General features: G+C 32.3%; 1 protein-coding gene across 1 annotated transcript in view; it reads right to left on the bottom strand.

Annotated features, from left to right (window-relative positions):
• The window catches only part of LOC121119339 (uncharacterized), a 50083-nt gene extending 36001 nt beyond the window's left edge, over window positions 1–14082 (bottom strand). Inside the window, exons 1-4 of the mRNA XM_040713979.2 lie at window positions 11975–14082; window positions 9971–10140; window positions 8433–8548; window positions 7281–7497 (exon numbers count right to left, since the gene is read on the bottom strand). Of these exons, the coding sequence (XP_040569913.2) occupies window positions 7281–7497; window positions 8433–8548; window positions 9971–10140; window positions 11975–12230 (759 nt within the window). The 5' untranslated portion in view covers window positions 12231–14082. The remainder of the gene's footprint in view (window positions 1–7280; window positions 7498–8432; window positions 8549–9970; window positions 10141–11974) is intronic.
• Window positions 14083–14759: the final 677 nt, after the last annotated feature.

Below are 14759 nucleotides of genomic sequence, written 5' to 3'. Positions count from 1 at the left end.
ATTTGTACATTCGTCGACGCCTACTAACTCTGAGCATTTAGAATGTTTTAGAAATCTCGATAGTCAAGAAAAGTTAGTCTGTGTAGGTCTCATTTGGAGCAAGTGCATAATGTCTTAGAACTACATCAGTACTTGATCTAAGATATAACTAGGTAGCAACAAGGGTGTGTAGCTCAGTACTCCATATTAAAAAAAATATAAAGAGTATATGCTATTAGAGCAATGTATTTCTGATGCTCACACCAAATAACTCTGACCCATGCAGAGTACTCCCGCTAGTATATAACCAGGGATGAAAATCCGTTGTATTTTTGAGCTGCCCCATTTATTTGAAATTGGTAATCGGAAGAAGGAATTTTCTTTTCCTACGCATTTGCTATTATTATTTAATTGCCAAGTAGTGAGCATCCTTTCCTAAATAGATTAAATTACTTTCAAAATCTGACTGAACATTCATTTGTGTTCATAAAAGACAGAGAGGATTTATTGTCGAGTTATAATTGTGAGTACTTTTTGTACTCACAGTAGAACTGGAGATCGACTTCGGAGTAATTCTACATGCTCATTCTACACTCGATTTTTTCATTGTATATAACACTATACAACAAAAACCAGGTCTTGGAACATCCCCTGTCTAAAACTTTATTATTTTTATTTAATCCATAGAACTCGAAATTGATCTTTAAAATATTTAATTGCAGAAGACTTGGTGGCCTTTAATGACTTTTTTTTAATCTAATTTATAATTTTGAAATAAAATAACTATATAATGAAAATTTAAGGAGATAACATTTGATAAAAAACATTCCAGCATTCGACAATAAAATATTTATTAAGTTATCTTGAATACAGTTCCTAGACAGTTGGTTTAATCATACAAAAATCAAATAAAATGAAGGCTGTTATTTAGAAGCTAATATTTTTTTCAATTGTATAATATTATAGACAAAACTAAGGAATATACTTTATATTACAAGTTAAAAAGATTTGCCGCCCAAAAAAAAGTTTGATTTTTATTTCTTTTTTCAGTTTAACTTTTAATTTTCCTGGATAATATTTAATAAATGAACTATGTTAAGTTGCGTGAAAATGTTTTAAAATTAAATATAGTTATGCAATTATTTAACCAATTGTTAGAAATAATGGATATTTTAGAGGCAGAAAAAGCTCAAACATTAAATATAAGTAAGTTGCCTGTATTACTTGCATCTAATCAATAAATATGCAACATGAAAAATATTTAAATTTTAAATCTTCCTGTTTATAAAATATTATTGACTTATTATAATTAATCACATAGTCAATTTAATTATACTTAATTTAGAAATATTTTTAGGATCCTCAAATTAATAATCTATTAATAATTCTACTAGTCAACGTCCAGAACACTGATTAGGAGGTGGGAAACAGAAACAACGACAGCTATCAACACAATGCACAATATTTCTTTACATTGAAGAGGTAACTCCTTGTATTATTCATTAATGAGTTTAATGAGTGTGAAAGGTTTTGTGAATATATTTAAAAATAATCCGAATAATATGTATCCGATACAGCTTGAGTGTGATTATTGATCGTGGGCCAAAAAGTAAGACTTGCCTGAAATAATTAATCAACGCAAAAAATAAAGAAGAATTATAGATAAGAAAATACATTTATTTTAAAAGAGAATACGTCAATTTATTAAGTGATTACGACAACTTAATCACCCTTTGTCAAAGTATTCAAAGCTGACTTATTCGTAATTCATTCATCCTTCACAAAGAAGTCGATAATTTCATACAGGGTGAAAATTTTAAATCGAGAAAAGTTAGGGATTATGTATATTACAATTTATTTCACAAATCTTTTGTTCTTACATGACTTGAATCTGAAGAACAGATTTCAGGTTTGCCAAGGTTTTGAGATCTAGACTTGTTCCAGATTTTGTTATAAAATTATTAATTATTGATTATTACTATATAATTATCATTTAACAGGTAATAATTTTATTTTTTTGAGTAAGGAAGATTGGAGACTCTTGCAAAACGAGAAAGTTGTAACAAACTCTTAAAAAATTTAATATATATAAATTCTTATAATATTTTCCAAAAAATTTAACAATTGAAATCTAATTATTCAAATTAGATTGCAAATTCCGCGAGGGACGATAGGAGGAGAATTCATTTCAAGATAAATATATACATACCTGCGGCGAATTCTAGACTATGTACACGACTCCCTCCACGTAACTGACTTTTTGAAAAATAGATTTGCTTCATTTATATACAAGATAACTCCCCCAACAAATTCTCAGAGTTATTCTTTGTTATTCATGAGCACGCACTTGTAGTTATAATTTATACTTATATGTTATATCCTCAAGATTTTTTTAAATTTGAGATGATGAGCTATGGAGTACTTTAGACTCTACAACGCTCTCTGGCTAAGAATTTAGTTACACACGCTCGTTATCAAAAAAAGTATTCTTAACTCATTTTTTTACTTAGATCAAGTATCTTCTTAGTCTTAGTATACACTCAAAAATGACTTTACAACACATACAAATATACATACAAACTTTGTATTATAAATAAACATTGATCGTTAACTTAAACCATTTGTGTCCTCAGCATTACTCTTTGTTTTTCATGAACAACCCCACACCTTGTAGTTACTCCATACTTAGAATTGATTTCGGCAAGAATAAAAGAATGATAACAACAGCTTGAGAAGATAAATAAACATCTTGACAACAAAAACAGAATTCACAGGCTAAAAATGCTTAAGAGTTACAACCCTAAATATATTCTTTCATTTTGTTAAGACCCACTGAGCTTCACTTGTTGCTAAACCTCCCTAAAGTTCATTTATACCTGCAAAGAATTACCCCGCTTTTCTGATGCCAAGGAAGGACTGGGAAATCCCAATGACTATAGTCAATGTTTTTCTTCTTAATGTTTAGACCCCTTCGGTGCGGAGAAGCATTATAACTTAGCGTCTTAATAAATATATAACTGTATTATTATGAATTTAAAGAAAAAAGTCTTTAAAACTTCAAATAACATACGAACCTATATGCGTCAAAAAATTTGTTTAGATGAGAAGTATAATAAAATGCTCTGGAAATTGACAATACAAAATAGCACAATTAAGGTTCAGGATCATATTTCCAAAATGCATCTTTTTGTGGCATTGGACAGGTTCAAAAGAGGCACCCCTGCAAAATTTCAGTCTCCTACGTTTAACGGTGGGAACACAAATAAAGGATGCACACAAACTCTATTATATATATGCAGATATGTACTCATTTTTTCCGTTTTAATATGACGTACTGAGCTTAAACTACACACGCTCGTTATTAAAAATGAGTCTTTATTAATATAGGTTGCAATTACTGCATAAATCTGCGCCCTCTTTTGCCTATATATATTTATTTTTTTAAGATTGTTCTTCTTCTATTTTGTTTTAACTTGTTGTTTTAAATATAATTACTATTCTATATCCTATTTTTGAAGATATTGAATAAAATTTCATTTTTAAGTGTTTAAAACGTATTCACTTTATTGAATCTTCTCGAAGATTATGATGATAGGTAGACGTTTATAAACAACACTCCTATTTATTCCTTGAACTTTAATATTGTTGAAATTAATAAGGATTTGTCTGTCTGTTGAATATCAAACAATATTGTCTGTTTTATTAAGCATATATAAAACATAAATATATGATATCCTTACCAAATAATAAATGACAATTTCAAGTGTGGCAAAAATGTGCATATTACAATGTCCCATTTAATTTAATAATTAACTATTCTATTCAGCTTTGAAGATGCATTGTAGAAGTAGGTGCATCATTTCCTGGGAAATTGTCTTTGAGCGGGAAACCGGGATAAATATTTTAAAACTTTGTTAGTGTTTCCTACCTCTACTGATGGAAATGGTATATAGCATGACTACTGAGCGACTGTTCTCTTTTCCAACAAATCATCTTTTTAGATTTATTATTCATTAAATATCCAGGTTCTTATGCATGCATAGGATTTTTGTTTAGTTACATAATCCAAAGAGAAAATTGAACAATGAATCAGATATTGGAATAATCCATGGAATGGATTGCATCATCTTAGAGTATCAGTTCCATTCTATTCCTTCCTAAGACGGAGTTGGAAATAGGGATATAATTTTTGGGATTTGTGCTACATTAAGGAAGGTTAATCTATATATTTTATAGTTTTGATCTATTCCAGTGGTACACATTTTATTATTTTCAAACCAGAATGGTATTGTTGCAAAATCTCGAAGGAGGACAACAAGACTTCCTATGTTTGAACAAAGGAAGCTGAGAAGGCTGGAAAGAACAAAGAAGATTCTAAATTTTTTCAAGGGCAAGAAAAATTGTGCCAAAGTTTTACTCTTTTCTCGTGAATAAATTTTCAACGTTGTTGCCACTGTGAATAAGCAGAACAGCCGATACATCACAATCGAACATTCATACAATGTATAAGCTTCTGTTAAGCATGTCTTCATCGGGAACAACTTTTTTTTACCTCAAGACGGAGCACCACTAAGACCCAGGCCATTCTGAGAAATAACTTTCCGGCCTTTTGTGACCTTAGCATATGGTAGCTCTCCTCTCCAGACGCGAACCTCTTGGACTACTCTTTATAGGTGCGCCTAAAGAAGAGGGTGTGTGCTAATCCTCGTAGGAGTGTCCATTTTCCAGAGGCTTCCATCAAGAAAGAGTGGACCAAGCCTGACTACATACTGGGTCGTAGTCTGCTTGGCCCACTCCTTCTTGATCGAAGCCTCTGGAAACTGGACACCCCATTTGGCGCATATTAACTTATATATACGTCATATACATATATAACGTATGGATATAACTCTTATGATTACCATTTTTAATGAATATATCTGCCATTGGCTGCGATACGGGGCTCAAGGTGAGGGAAATTTGGCATAGATTTACCAAAGGTACTTGGAGGACATTGAGGCCCAGGTCTTGTCCATCGCAGCCATGAGGGAATTCACGTTGGGGTGGCGAACTTTACAGGCCTTAGCCTTAATATGTACCTAGATGCTGTAGTCCAGTGAGTTGAGGTCAGAACTCTGGGGGACCAAAATTCCATAGCCCATTAAGTAACGTTCTTGTGGAAATTCTTGTCCAGAAAGTTTTGGACGGCTTGGTCTATGTACACGGGCCCTGTCCTGCTGGAATACGACGTACCCCTCCCTGGGCAATTTCTGAAGCCACAGCACTACCTTATTCTTGATGATGTCGAGGTAATCGTCAGCTTTAATGCGATATCCGGTGGGGGAACCAGATTGGTTTCATACCGTTGGATGCGACGAGGCCAATTATTATCACGGATGCAGTATGTATCAAGGTCTTTAAGGGGTTTAGGTCTGACATTGAAGTAATTATTAGAACTGGTGTCTGAAATATTGATTAAATGTTGTTCGGAGCAGCAGTTTCAGATAACTTTGTTAAATAAATGGCATCAAACCATCGACATTTTTAACAAAAATTCAAGAGACGGACGGTTAAGGACCTGTTCCTAGAACTGATAGGACCGGCCGTAAGACTAGACTGAACTTAATAAACCAACACCAACCCAACACTACGTATAAGTGTGCTCAAAAGATATTTTTGGGGGAGTTATCTTCTATATCATCAAATAAAAGTTTGACTGTTCGTCGACCCCTAATAATTCCGGGCAATTCCTGATAGTAAATAATAAACACTTTGAAATTTAAGAATTTATTTTTATACTTTAATATGCTTAAATATACAAAGACAAAAATATCATTCATATCTTTTCAAAAACAAATGAGTAATATTTTTATCTCAAGCCATTCAACCCGAAAATATAAATCTTAGTGACGAACTTGGCCCTTCTAAAATTTTTGTGCACCTCCTTGGATATTGGAGTCTGGCTACAGGACTGGATGTAGTAGTACTGATTGCAAAATATAAACTATTTCAGAGCATTTTACTGCATAAAAACATACTGGCCTGCATAATTTATAATTGTCCACCAACAAAGTCGAATATGAATTAGATTTGTCAAATGACAAGTTAAAGTAATTAATTATATTTTCATATTCAAATAATACATATACTTCATTAATTAATTATTAATGGTTGGTGCAATTAAATATCAACATGTGCTTTCTAAATAATTTTTCCGTTCTTGATGTTAATTTATTATCCTATTACTCAGAGTTATTAGAGGACGACGAAAGGAAAAAATGTGCTCTAATATTATAGAAGATCACTCCCCAGTATTGTTGTCCTTTTGTCATGAGTAAACTTAAACGTAGATACTCAATACTTATATGTTATCTCCTCATAAATAAAAATTTTCAAAAAATAACACCTAAAAAAAAAAATAATACAACGTGATGAGGAAGGGGAGGGAATTGAACTTTAGCTACATACGCTCGTTACTAAACCTTATCTTAAGTATGATTCATTATTTTGATTTGCTATATAACTTGTGATGAAAATCGTGTGTATTTTGGACTTGTTAAAAAAAAAGAAACTGAAACTCAACACTGACAATTAATGTCTGATTAAAAAGAAACTCTCAACTCTCATTCGATTCTCAAATTTATGTCTTTATGTTTGTACACATGTCCATAACGCTTTTGCATTGTTAGTCTGTTCTTGGAAGATAAAAAGGTTAGACGTCTTTTGGTATTCTCTGCAATGGTTTCTTATTAGATACAAATTCAGGGCCTAGTCCAAAGATAAATGTCTTTTCTTTCGTTTTTTTTAAAGTCAAATATTATTATTAAAGATAGAAAATATAGTCGAATTAAGCAATCACGCAAGAAAAACTGAAAAAGCGACCCCTTTAGTCCAGGTGACCTCTTAAACCAAGTTTTTCTATTCTGTAGCAATTATAAATTTAAGAAAAGGATATGGGATTTACTTTGGTAATACAACTAAAACCGATGTCCTTTCGGAACAGGTTTGACTTTATTCGGAGTCACTTTTTTAATATCGAGAGGACATTTATATTTTTTTTTTAAATTTTAGTTGATATTTTTTACCAGAATGCCAGAGCTAAATTGACGTTTTTTTAGGTAAGATACTATTTTGATTGCCTTATTTTAGAAAAAGGACTTATAAAAAAGATTTCTAGTTTTAAAAAAAATATACTCTGACTTTAATCAGGCGTAGAGCCAATTTAAATAACCACAATGTACCTACAAAAGCGACCCTGTATGGACATATCGATATTATTAAAAAATAGTCTCATTTGTCAAATTACAAAAAGAAATTCCTACCGGACCCGTGAAACTCCGTTGAGATGTCAACCCATTTTCTGAAGAGAGTCGTTTGTACTCTTCCTCTCGAAATAAAGCTATAGTTGCCGCATATCTTGAAGCCTCTACAGTAGAGCCAATGAAGTAGACCCATAAATGCCAATTTGGAGGGATTCTCATGCATTCCAAAAAGAATCTTTTGCCATCATATTGCATTTCATTGGTCACCCAACTCATTCTAACGTAATAATATTAATAGAATTAAAGAATATCCGACATTGAATTAGTAAAATATATGGATTGAGTTGTAAAAATATATTACTTGAAACGCGTGCAATATATTTGGCTATGGGAGTAGGGTTTTTTTTATTTACCAAAGATGTTATTTTATTCTTGATCTAACTCAACTTTACCTCACTAACACAAAAATGTACACTATATTTTATTATCAACTGTCGCTGTTTTTACATATTTTCTCCAATTATGTAATTTGTCTGAATGTCCTTTTTTTAGAAAATAATTCCTTAACAAAAAATTTTGACCTCTATTTTCTAGTAAATTTTTTTTCACCTTAACGTAAAAAAACATTCTACCTTCCACCCCAGCCCCTTGCGGACGCCCTTGGTGAGGTTTATGAACATATATTATTTCTTCACCATTTTTAAAACATATTTGTAATATTTCAATCTACATTGTATTTGATTCCTTCGATTATTATTTTATTGCTTAATAATATTTTTTTTAAAGAGTAGCTATTAATTTGTATTGCTATTTGATAGCCAAAATGTCTTCATATAAATAATAAGATGGCCAAGATATATATTATATAAACGAGAATAACTTATTACTTAGTTTGTTTATCAAAAAGAATACATTATGAAATAGCCATCGCGTATTGAGCGAGATGAGGCAATCGACAGCTGACAACAAAATACATAGGGTATTTTTGTGTTAGCGAGGTAACACCGTGGCCCTGTAATAAACACAAATACAACACTGTATCTATGAAGGACTTAGACCTATAACACCTCAGCGTGACTCTCCATCATTCATGAGAAAGCGCACTCGTGGTTGCACTTTATTTTTAGATGTTCCCTCTTCAAGAATGAAGGAATAATTACAATAGCTTTGGAGAATAAAATAATATTTATAGTACTTTAAGTATTTACTTACTTGTTTTTTTTATAAAATATAGGTTCATTATCAATGTTGACATAGCTTGAAACTAAGTGATTGGTATCATTGTGACAAATTTTGTCCTTTCCCTTGGTATTTCCATCATGTAGTTCCTAATATAAAGTTCACAGCATCATTAATGGTGTATTGGGTTTAAAAAAATATAGTAAAAATACAAATAAAAAGCTTTTTTGCTTGTTTATGAATATAAGTAGGCTTGGAGATTGAGCGGAAAATGAGGGCTCTGTATGCTTTTCGTTCATTTTTGAGTGCTTGAACGAAAAAAAACCGTTGAACGGCGTTCATTCCTTCACTCATTTTTTATTGTTCTTCAAAGACACCTTTTTACTCCCAAGTTAAAAGCTAAAAGAAAATGGTGAACAGAGGATCAAGTGATCATTGTTGTCTAAATTTAGTTGGCTACATGAATACTTTTAGTCCACTAGGAGCACTGAGGATATCATGAATTATTAATTGGGCAACCTCCATGAATTCTCAAGGTAAGTTATACTCATATATCGTGCCCCAGGGATGAAGATAAATTAAATTTTTCTTCCCAATATTAAGACTTAAGTATAAGAAGTTTGTCCACAAGTCATACTTTCTCTTTCTATCTGCAAATTGGATACCGCGTAAGCGGTAAGATGAAAATCAATTATCGTAACCCTTTAATAATAAGGCAGGTACTTGGCACTGTGATTGTCGTAGGGAGAGAAGAATCCTACGGTTTTTCGAGATATTTATACAATGAGTACTTTGGAGGATCACGAAAGGAGATGGAAGGTTTCATTATGTGAAGGAGATTGTGAGTTATTCGCTTATGAATAATTGGGGGTGAGGGACTCAGATTCCATCCATGGGCTGAGGGATGAGGTGACATAGAAAAAAAGTAGTTTTACCTTACATAATGAGATCTGATCTCTTCCGGCCTCATCCCTTAGTTCACGGATCGATTCAAAGTATCTCCCCCGAATATTCCATTAGAGACAAACTCACACGCTTCTCCACATAGGTAATGGGATATAATTATCCTCCAAAGTGCGCATTGTCCAAATATCTAGAAAAAGTTGATAGCCATCAGCTCCTCCTCCAATAATATAGTCACAGATGGAAAGTATGGCCTGCGGACAAATTTATATAGTGTACACCTCTTCATAAGGAAGATAAATTTAATTTATCTTCATCCGATTTGTCCAATGGTGGGCAATATATGAGTCCTTTTGTAAGATTATACTTAATACGTCACAAAATTAAGCATGTTTTGCTATCATTTTTTCAAGAAAGCAGTGTCTCTGATATACTTTGTCTCAAGGTACGTTGATTTATGGTATCTGAAATGCCACATCTCACGAAGAAAAAAGTTTTTTATTAGCCAATGAAATATGAACAAAATTGATCACGTGGTCTTCGTTTATTTGGTTGGTTTTTTTTTTTTTTAATGAAGGATTGAAAAAGAATGGATGAACAGAATATATAAGTGTGAACGGGTTCCTGTCTAAATATATGATAGATATATAAATGAAGGAAGTAAGTACATTTATGTGCTTCCATAAGCCGTGCAAAGAAGGAGTTTCTTCGCAAGTTAATGACGGACATCTCAAGGGTCGAAACTGGCATTCATTTCTTTCGTGGTAGATTATCTTTGGCACTTCAAATTTACATCCTACAGTTTGATATCGGCATTTATCATAAAATCCAAAGTCATCTATAATTAGTAATCAAATTGAGAGTTAGTAATACTTATACAATCCCATTAAATTACACATTTTTATGTTCTAAGATTGAAATATCAAAAACATAATTGCTTTTTTTTTAAGAATCATAGACTGATAGAGAAAAAAATAAGACCATGTTATTTAGAATTAGGAAATTAAACTATACTAATTTTAGCCTATTTTGATCTTGAGACATTTTTGCTATAAAATAGTATTAGCGGGGCTACGCAAGAGGGGAAAAGAGGCTATGGTCATAGATTATAATATTATAAATAGTTGTGTATATCGTGTGTAATAACTTGATAACTGAAGAATGAATTTTCGTTTCCTTAGCGATTGTCATAATTATTTAACTCCTCAGTAATGAACTTCTTTTCCTAATATATGAGCTCATATAACCTTCACGTTTTGTTGCATAGTTATAATTAATTGTAAGTCCTTGTTGAAATTCAAGTAGAATTGAGGATCGACATTGGAGTAATTCTTGTTTATGTCCTCGTTTATTTCCTCCTCTCTCCCTCCTAGCTCCTCAAGCTAACCTGTTCTCCCCGAAAGCATTCTTCAAATTGTCGTGGTTATCATATTGAATTCGTTTTTTTTATTTCCCAAAATACATACGATATATCACTAGTTATATAACAATGTAAAATAATGAACGTGACTTTAGATGAGGTTTATCTAGCTAAAGCTCAACCAGGGAGTACTTTAATTGAGAGACCCTGGCTCATCACGTCATATTAAAAAAATATATATATCCAGCTGTTGTTATTATTATTTTATTCTTGAAGAGAAACTGTCTAAGCATTGAGTAACTGGGTTTGAGTGTGCTCATGAAAAATGGAGAGGGATACTGAGAATTTGTTGGGGGTTATCTTCAATCATGTTAGGCACCGTTTCTCCTTTCAAAATACACAAGATTTTCATCACTAAATATGACCTACCGGTATGTTAAAAAAAAAGCGAAAATTAATTTGGTACCCCTAACAATTTGAAGAATGCTTTGGAGGAGAGTAGTTTAGCTGCCGTACCGTATCATTAGACTATCAACAAATAGCTATAAGAGGAAATAAACACAACCCCACTCAGCATCTAACAATGATATATGCAGGGATTACAACGATGTCGATCCTCAATTCTACTCAGAGTCCAACGTGGAATTACACTTATAATTCCACAACAAATGATCACAGTCACTCTTTGTCTTTAGAGATTATTTTATATTTATTGTTCTCTCTTCAAGAATAATAATAACAGCTTTGGAAAATAAAAAATCCTGTTTAGATTGCAATTACACAAAGAGCGCGAACTTCAATTTTAAATATTTTTTTAACCAATAGCCGTGGTCTATCCATTTTATGAAATTTACAACGGGAGAAAAATGTTCTTCATCTAATTACAATTATTAACCCCAACACCAACTTTCAAGGCACTAGGACTGTATCGGTTCTTAATAGGACTTAAAATTACTTAAAAGACTGTTATACGGGACAGCTTATGCGTCCGATTCGGACTTTCCTTAGTATTTAGGTCGAGGGTTCAAAATTTTATAACTGATACCAGGGCGTCCACAGGGGATACGCTATAGAGACTGTATTCCACCCTTCCAATGAAGGAATTTTTTTTTTTTTTTGAAATAGAAAAAATTATTGCAAGATAAAAATTAATGGGAAGACCGAGATTAGAAGTTTTGATTTATTTTCTTAAAAAAAGGACATTCGACCCCATTATGGAGTGGAGTTAAATTTTTTCCAAGAACAAATATATATATAATCCTGCAACTGCCCCTGGATACATCCCTAAAAGGCACTATCAAATTCAAATTACCTTCACGTGAATTATTCAGAAGAGTTTCTTGTTTGCGAAGATGACTTCGAACTTCATTCAAATCGAATGCCAACAGATTTTTCTGCTCTTCATTTTCCTCCAATTTCATTCGATAACCTTTAAGAAGCTTCTCTTTATTGTCTAATTGCCCTTCTGCCATTCGCAATTTATCCATCAATTGAATATAAGCGGATACAAGTGTAGAATGATTCATTTTCTCTAAGTTTTCTTCCAGTTCAGATTTGTTCATTGACATGTAAACTGAATAAAAGAAAACTTTAGAATTAATCGTGTCGATGGTATATAATCAGGCTTGGATATTGAGTGGAAAATGTATGACGTTCACCCTTTCCGTTGATTTTGAATTTTGAATCGAATAACGGAAAAAAACATTAATTTCTTACCTTTTTAATTTTGGCCAAAAGACAGATTTACTGCAGGAGCAAAGGTAAAACCAAGTCGCGAAACGATGACCACGTGATCAATTATCACTAAATTTAATTGGCTAAAATAATACTTTTTTGTCCGCAAGGAGCACTGAAAGTATAAATTACTCTACCAAAACCAACTCAACCTCTATGAATTAACAAGATGAATTCTGCAGGGAAAAATTGCATACGTAAGAAGGGAAAATGAGAAAGTGACTTCGTCTGTGGACATATTGCACACGTCGTTAAATGTATTATACCAAGAAATGTTATTTCATTCGAAAAGAAATAGGGGCCAAAAACAGTAGTTAGTTAGTCATTTTTTTCCAAATATGCACTTAATATTAAATATTTTTTTATAATTGATTATTGCTAAATAAGAGTTCATTCTAATTTAACCAATCAACGTTAAGAAAACTGAGAAAATAAGTACAACATCGACAGCTGACCTTGTATTTTTTTGTTTATTTTTTTGTTAATAAGCTGTGTGCGAAGGAATTAAAAACTGCACACATTATGCAAGAAACCTTGTAGTGAACAAGGCGTTACCTCGATAACAAAAAAAAAATACAATACAGTGTATTTTGTTGACAGCCGTCGATGTTTCTGCTTCTTTTCTCCTTATAGCTTCTTTTACCGTTTTGTTAGTTGAATTAGATTTAACTATTGTTAAGCTGAGAACAATTTCCGAATCATTGAACTATAGTTCCATAGTTGGGAGGAATTGTCTACTACAAACTGACTTTTTCTGTTTGTTTTCGGAAGAAAGGTTGTGTGATACAATAAAGGTTTCATTTCAATGTTCCCTTGGTTAAGAAGAAAAATAATTGAGTGACGTCATCTGGGGTATCTCAAAATCGAACGCAGCCTTATTTCGCTTGCACACAAATACCAACTCCAATTTGTTGTCAGCTGTCGATTCCCTCCTCTCATTTGATACGTTATGACTATTTCATACTTTATTATTTTAGAAAAATAAAGGAAATAATCAGCCAAGAATACTTATACTCCGCTTCCAAAAGGACAGGAATACAATTTATTGTTGATCCCTCATGGCATTTATATTGCCCATTTTATTAATTATATGAAGAAATTTTTGTTATCATATAAAAATGTATAGCTACGCTTTTGATAAAATGTTCCTGTGAAATTTATATATGTAACTCATTTTAAAAACTACAAAGAAATAATATGACAATGATAGTCTGAGAGTACTTAATAGCATTTGGTATGATCGACTTATTTGGCTCACTACCAACTGATTGTGTGCCTTTTTCTGTTTCTTTTTTGGATGAAAGGTTACATGATTCATTTAAGAAATTTCGCAAGGAATAATGTGTTTTTGTTTTTTTGTAGCCAAATAAATTTCTTATGTATTAACCACGTGATCGTTATTTTGTTTTATTAAAAAATGAACAGAAAAAGTATGAAGGGATCCAAGCCTGAATCAAAGACTACTAGAATGATTGAAATAATCTTGGAGAACATTTTAATTAAATTCAATGGGACATTAGAATTGTTTACTTATATTAGTTTGTAAACAAACCGACAGCAAGTGACGCCGTCTTGTGACAAAATAAGACAACTCCCTGTATGATAATATTATTTGATAAAAAATAACATGCACAATCCCCGTCCAAACGTTATTATTTAATCATCTTTATTATAGAAGAGGATTTATATAGCAGCGCTCCTCCGCGCGGAATGGCCCCACCTCGAGGATATCTCCCATGCATGAAGACATGGTAAATCCTCTTCTTTGAGGCCCCAGTGTACTCCCAATGACCTTCTGGGACAATTCCCTCGCGGAGGAGCGCTGCTATCTCAATCCTCTTCTCGTACTGTGTAGTCATAGTTGCGACTAGGGCAATGTTTTTCTTAGCAATCGACATTTAATTATGTGTTCTACATAAATGATTATTGGAAATTTCTTAAAAAAGTTGCTCTTAATCTCTCATAAGTTACATAATAGAGATGAGTAAGTAATAACGGCTGGCCTGATATGTTTCTCACATAGAGATGCTGTTAAAATTATTCTGAACAAGCGTTCAGAAGATAAACAACAAGCTAAAGACAGTAACGCCACCTTGCAGATAATACATATACTTTTAGTTTATTCATGCCCTATTGAATCGTTAACGGTCAAGGATAGTAGAAACTTGAATGAAAAATCTTCAACATTAAATATGCACCTATGTTTTTCATACTTGTATCCATTAGGGAAGCAAGATAAGTATCACAGGTAAATTCACGTGTTAAATAATAATATTATAAATTTCCTGTGCTCTATTATAAGAACATAATTCTATAACATAGGTACAAAATACAAATGTCCTTCATGTCAGAGATTTCGTTCC

The sequence above is a fragment of the Lepeophtheirus salmonis genome, chromosome 6, assembly GCF_016086655.4.
Source record: "Lepeophtheirus salmonis chromosome 6, UVic_Lsal_1.4, whole genome shotgun sequence".
NCBI lineage: Eukaryota > Metazoa > Arthropoda > Copepoda > Siphonostomatoida > Caligidae > Lepeophtheirus > Lepeophtheirus salmonis.
Note: the sequence above shows the minus strand (reverse complement) of the source record. Positions and strands in the feature narration are given on the sequence as shown.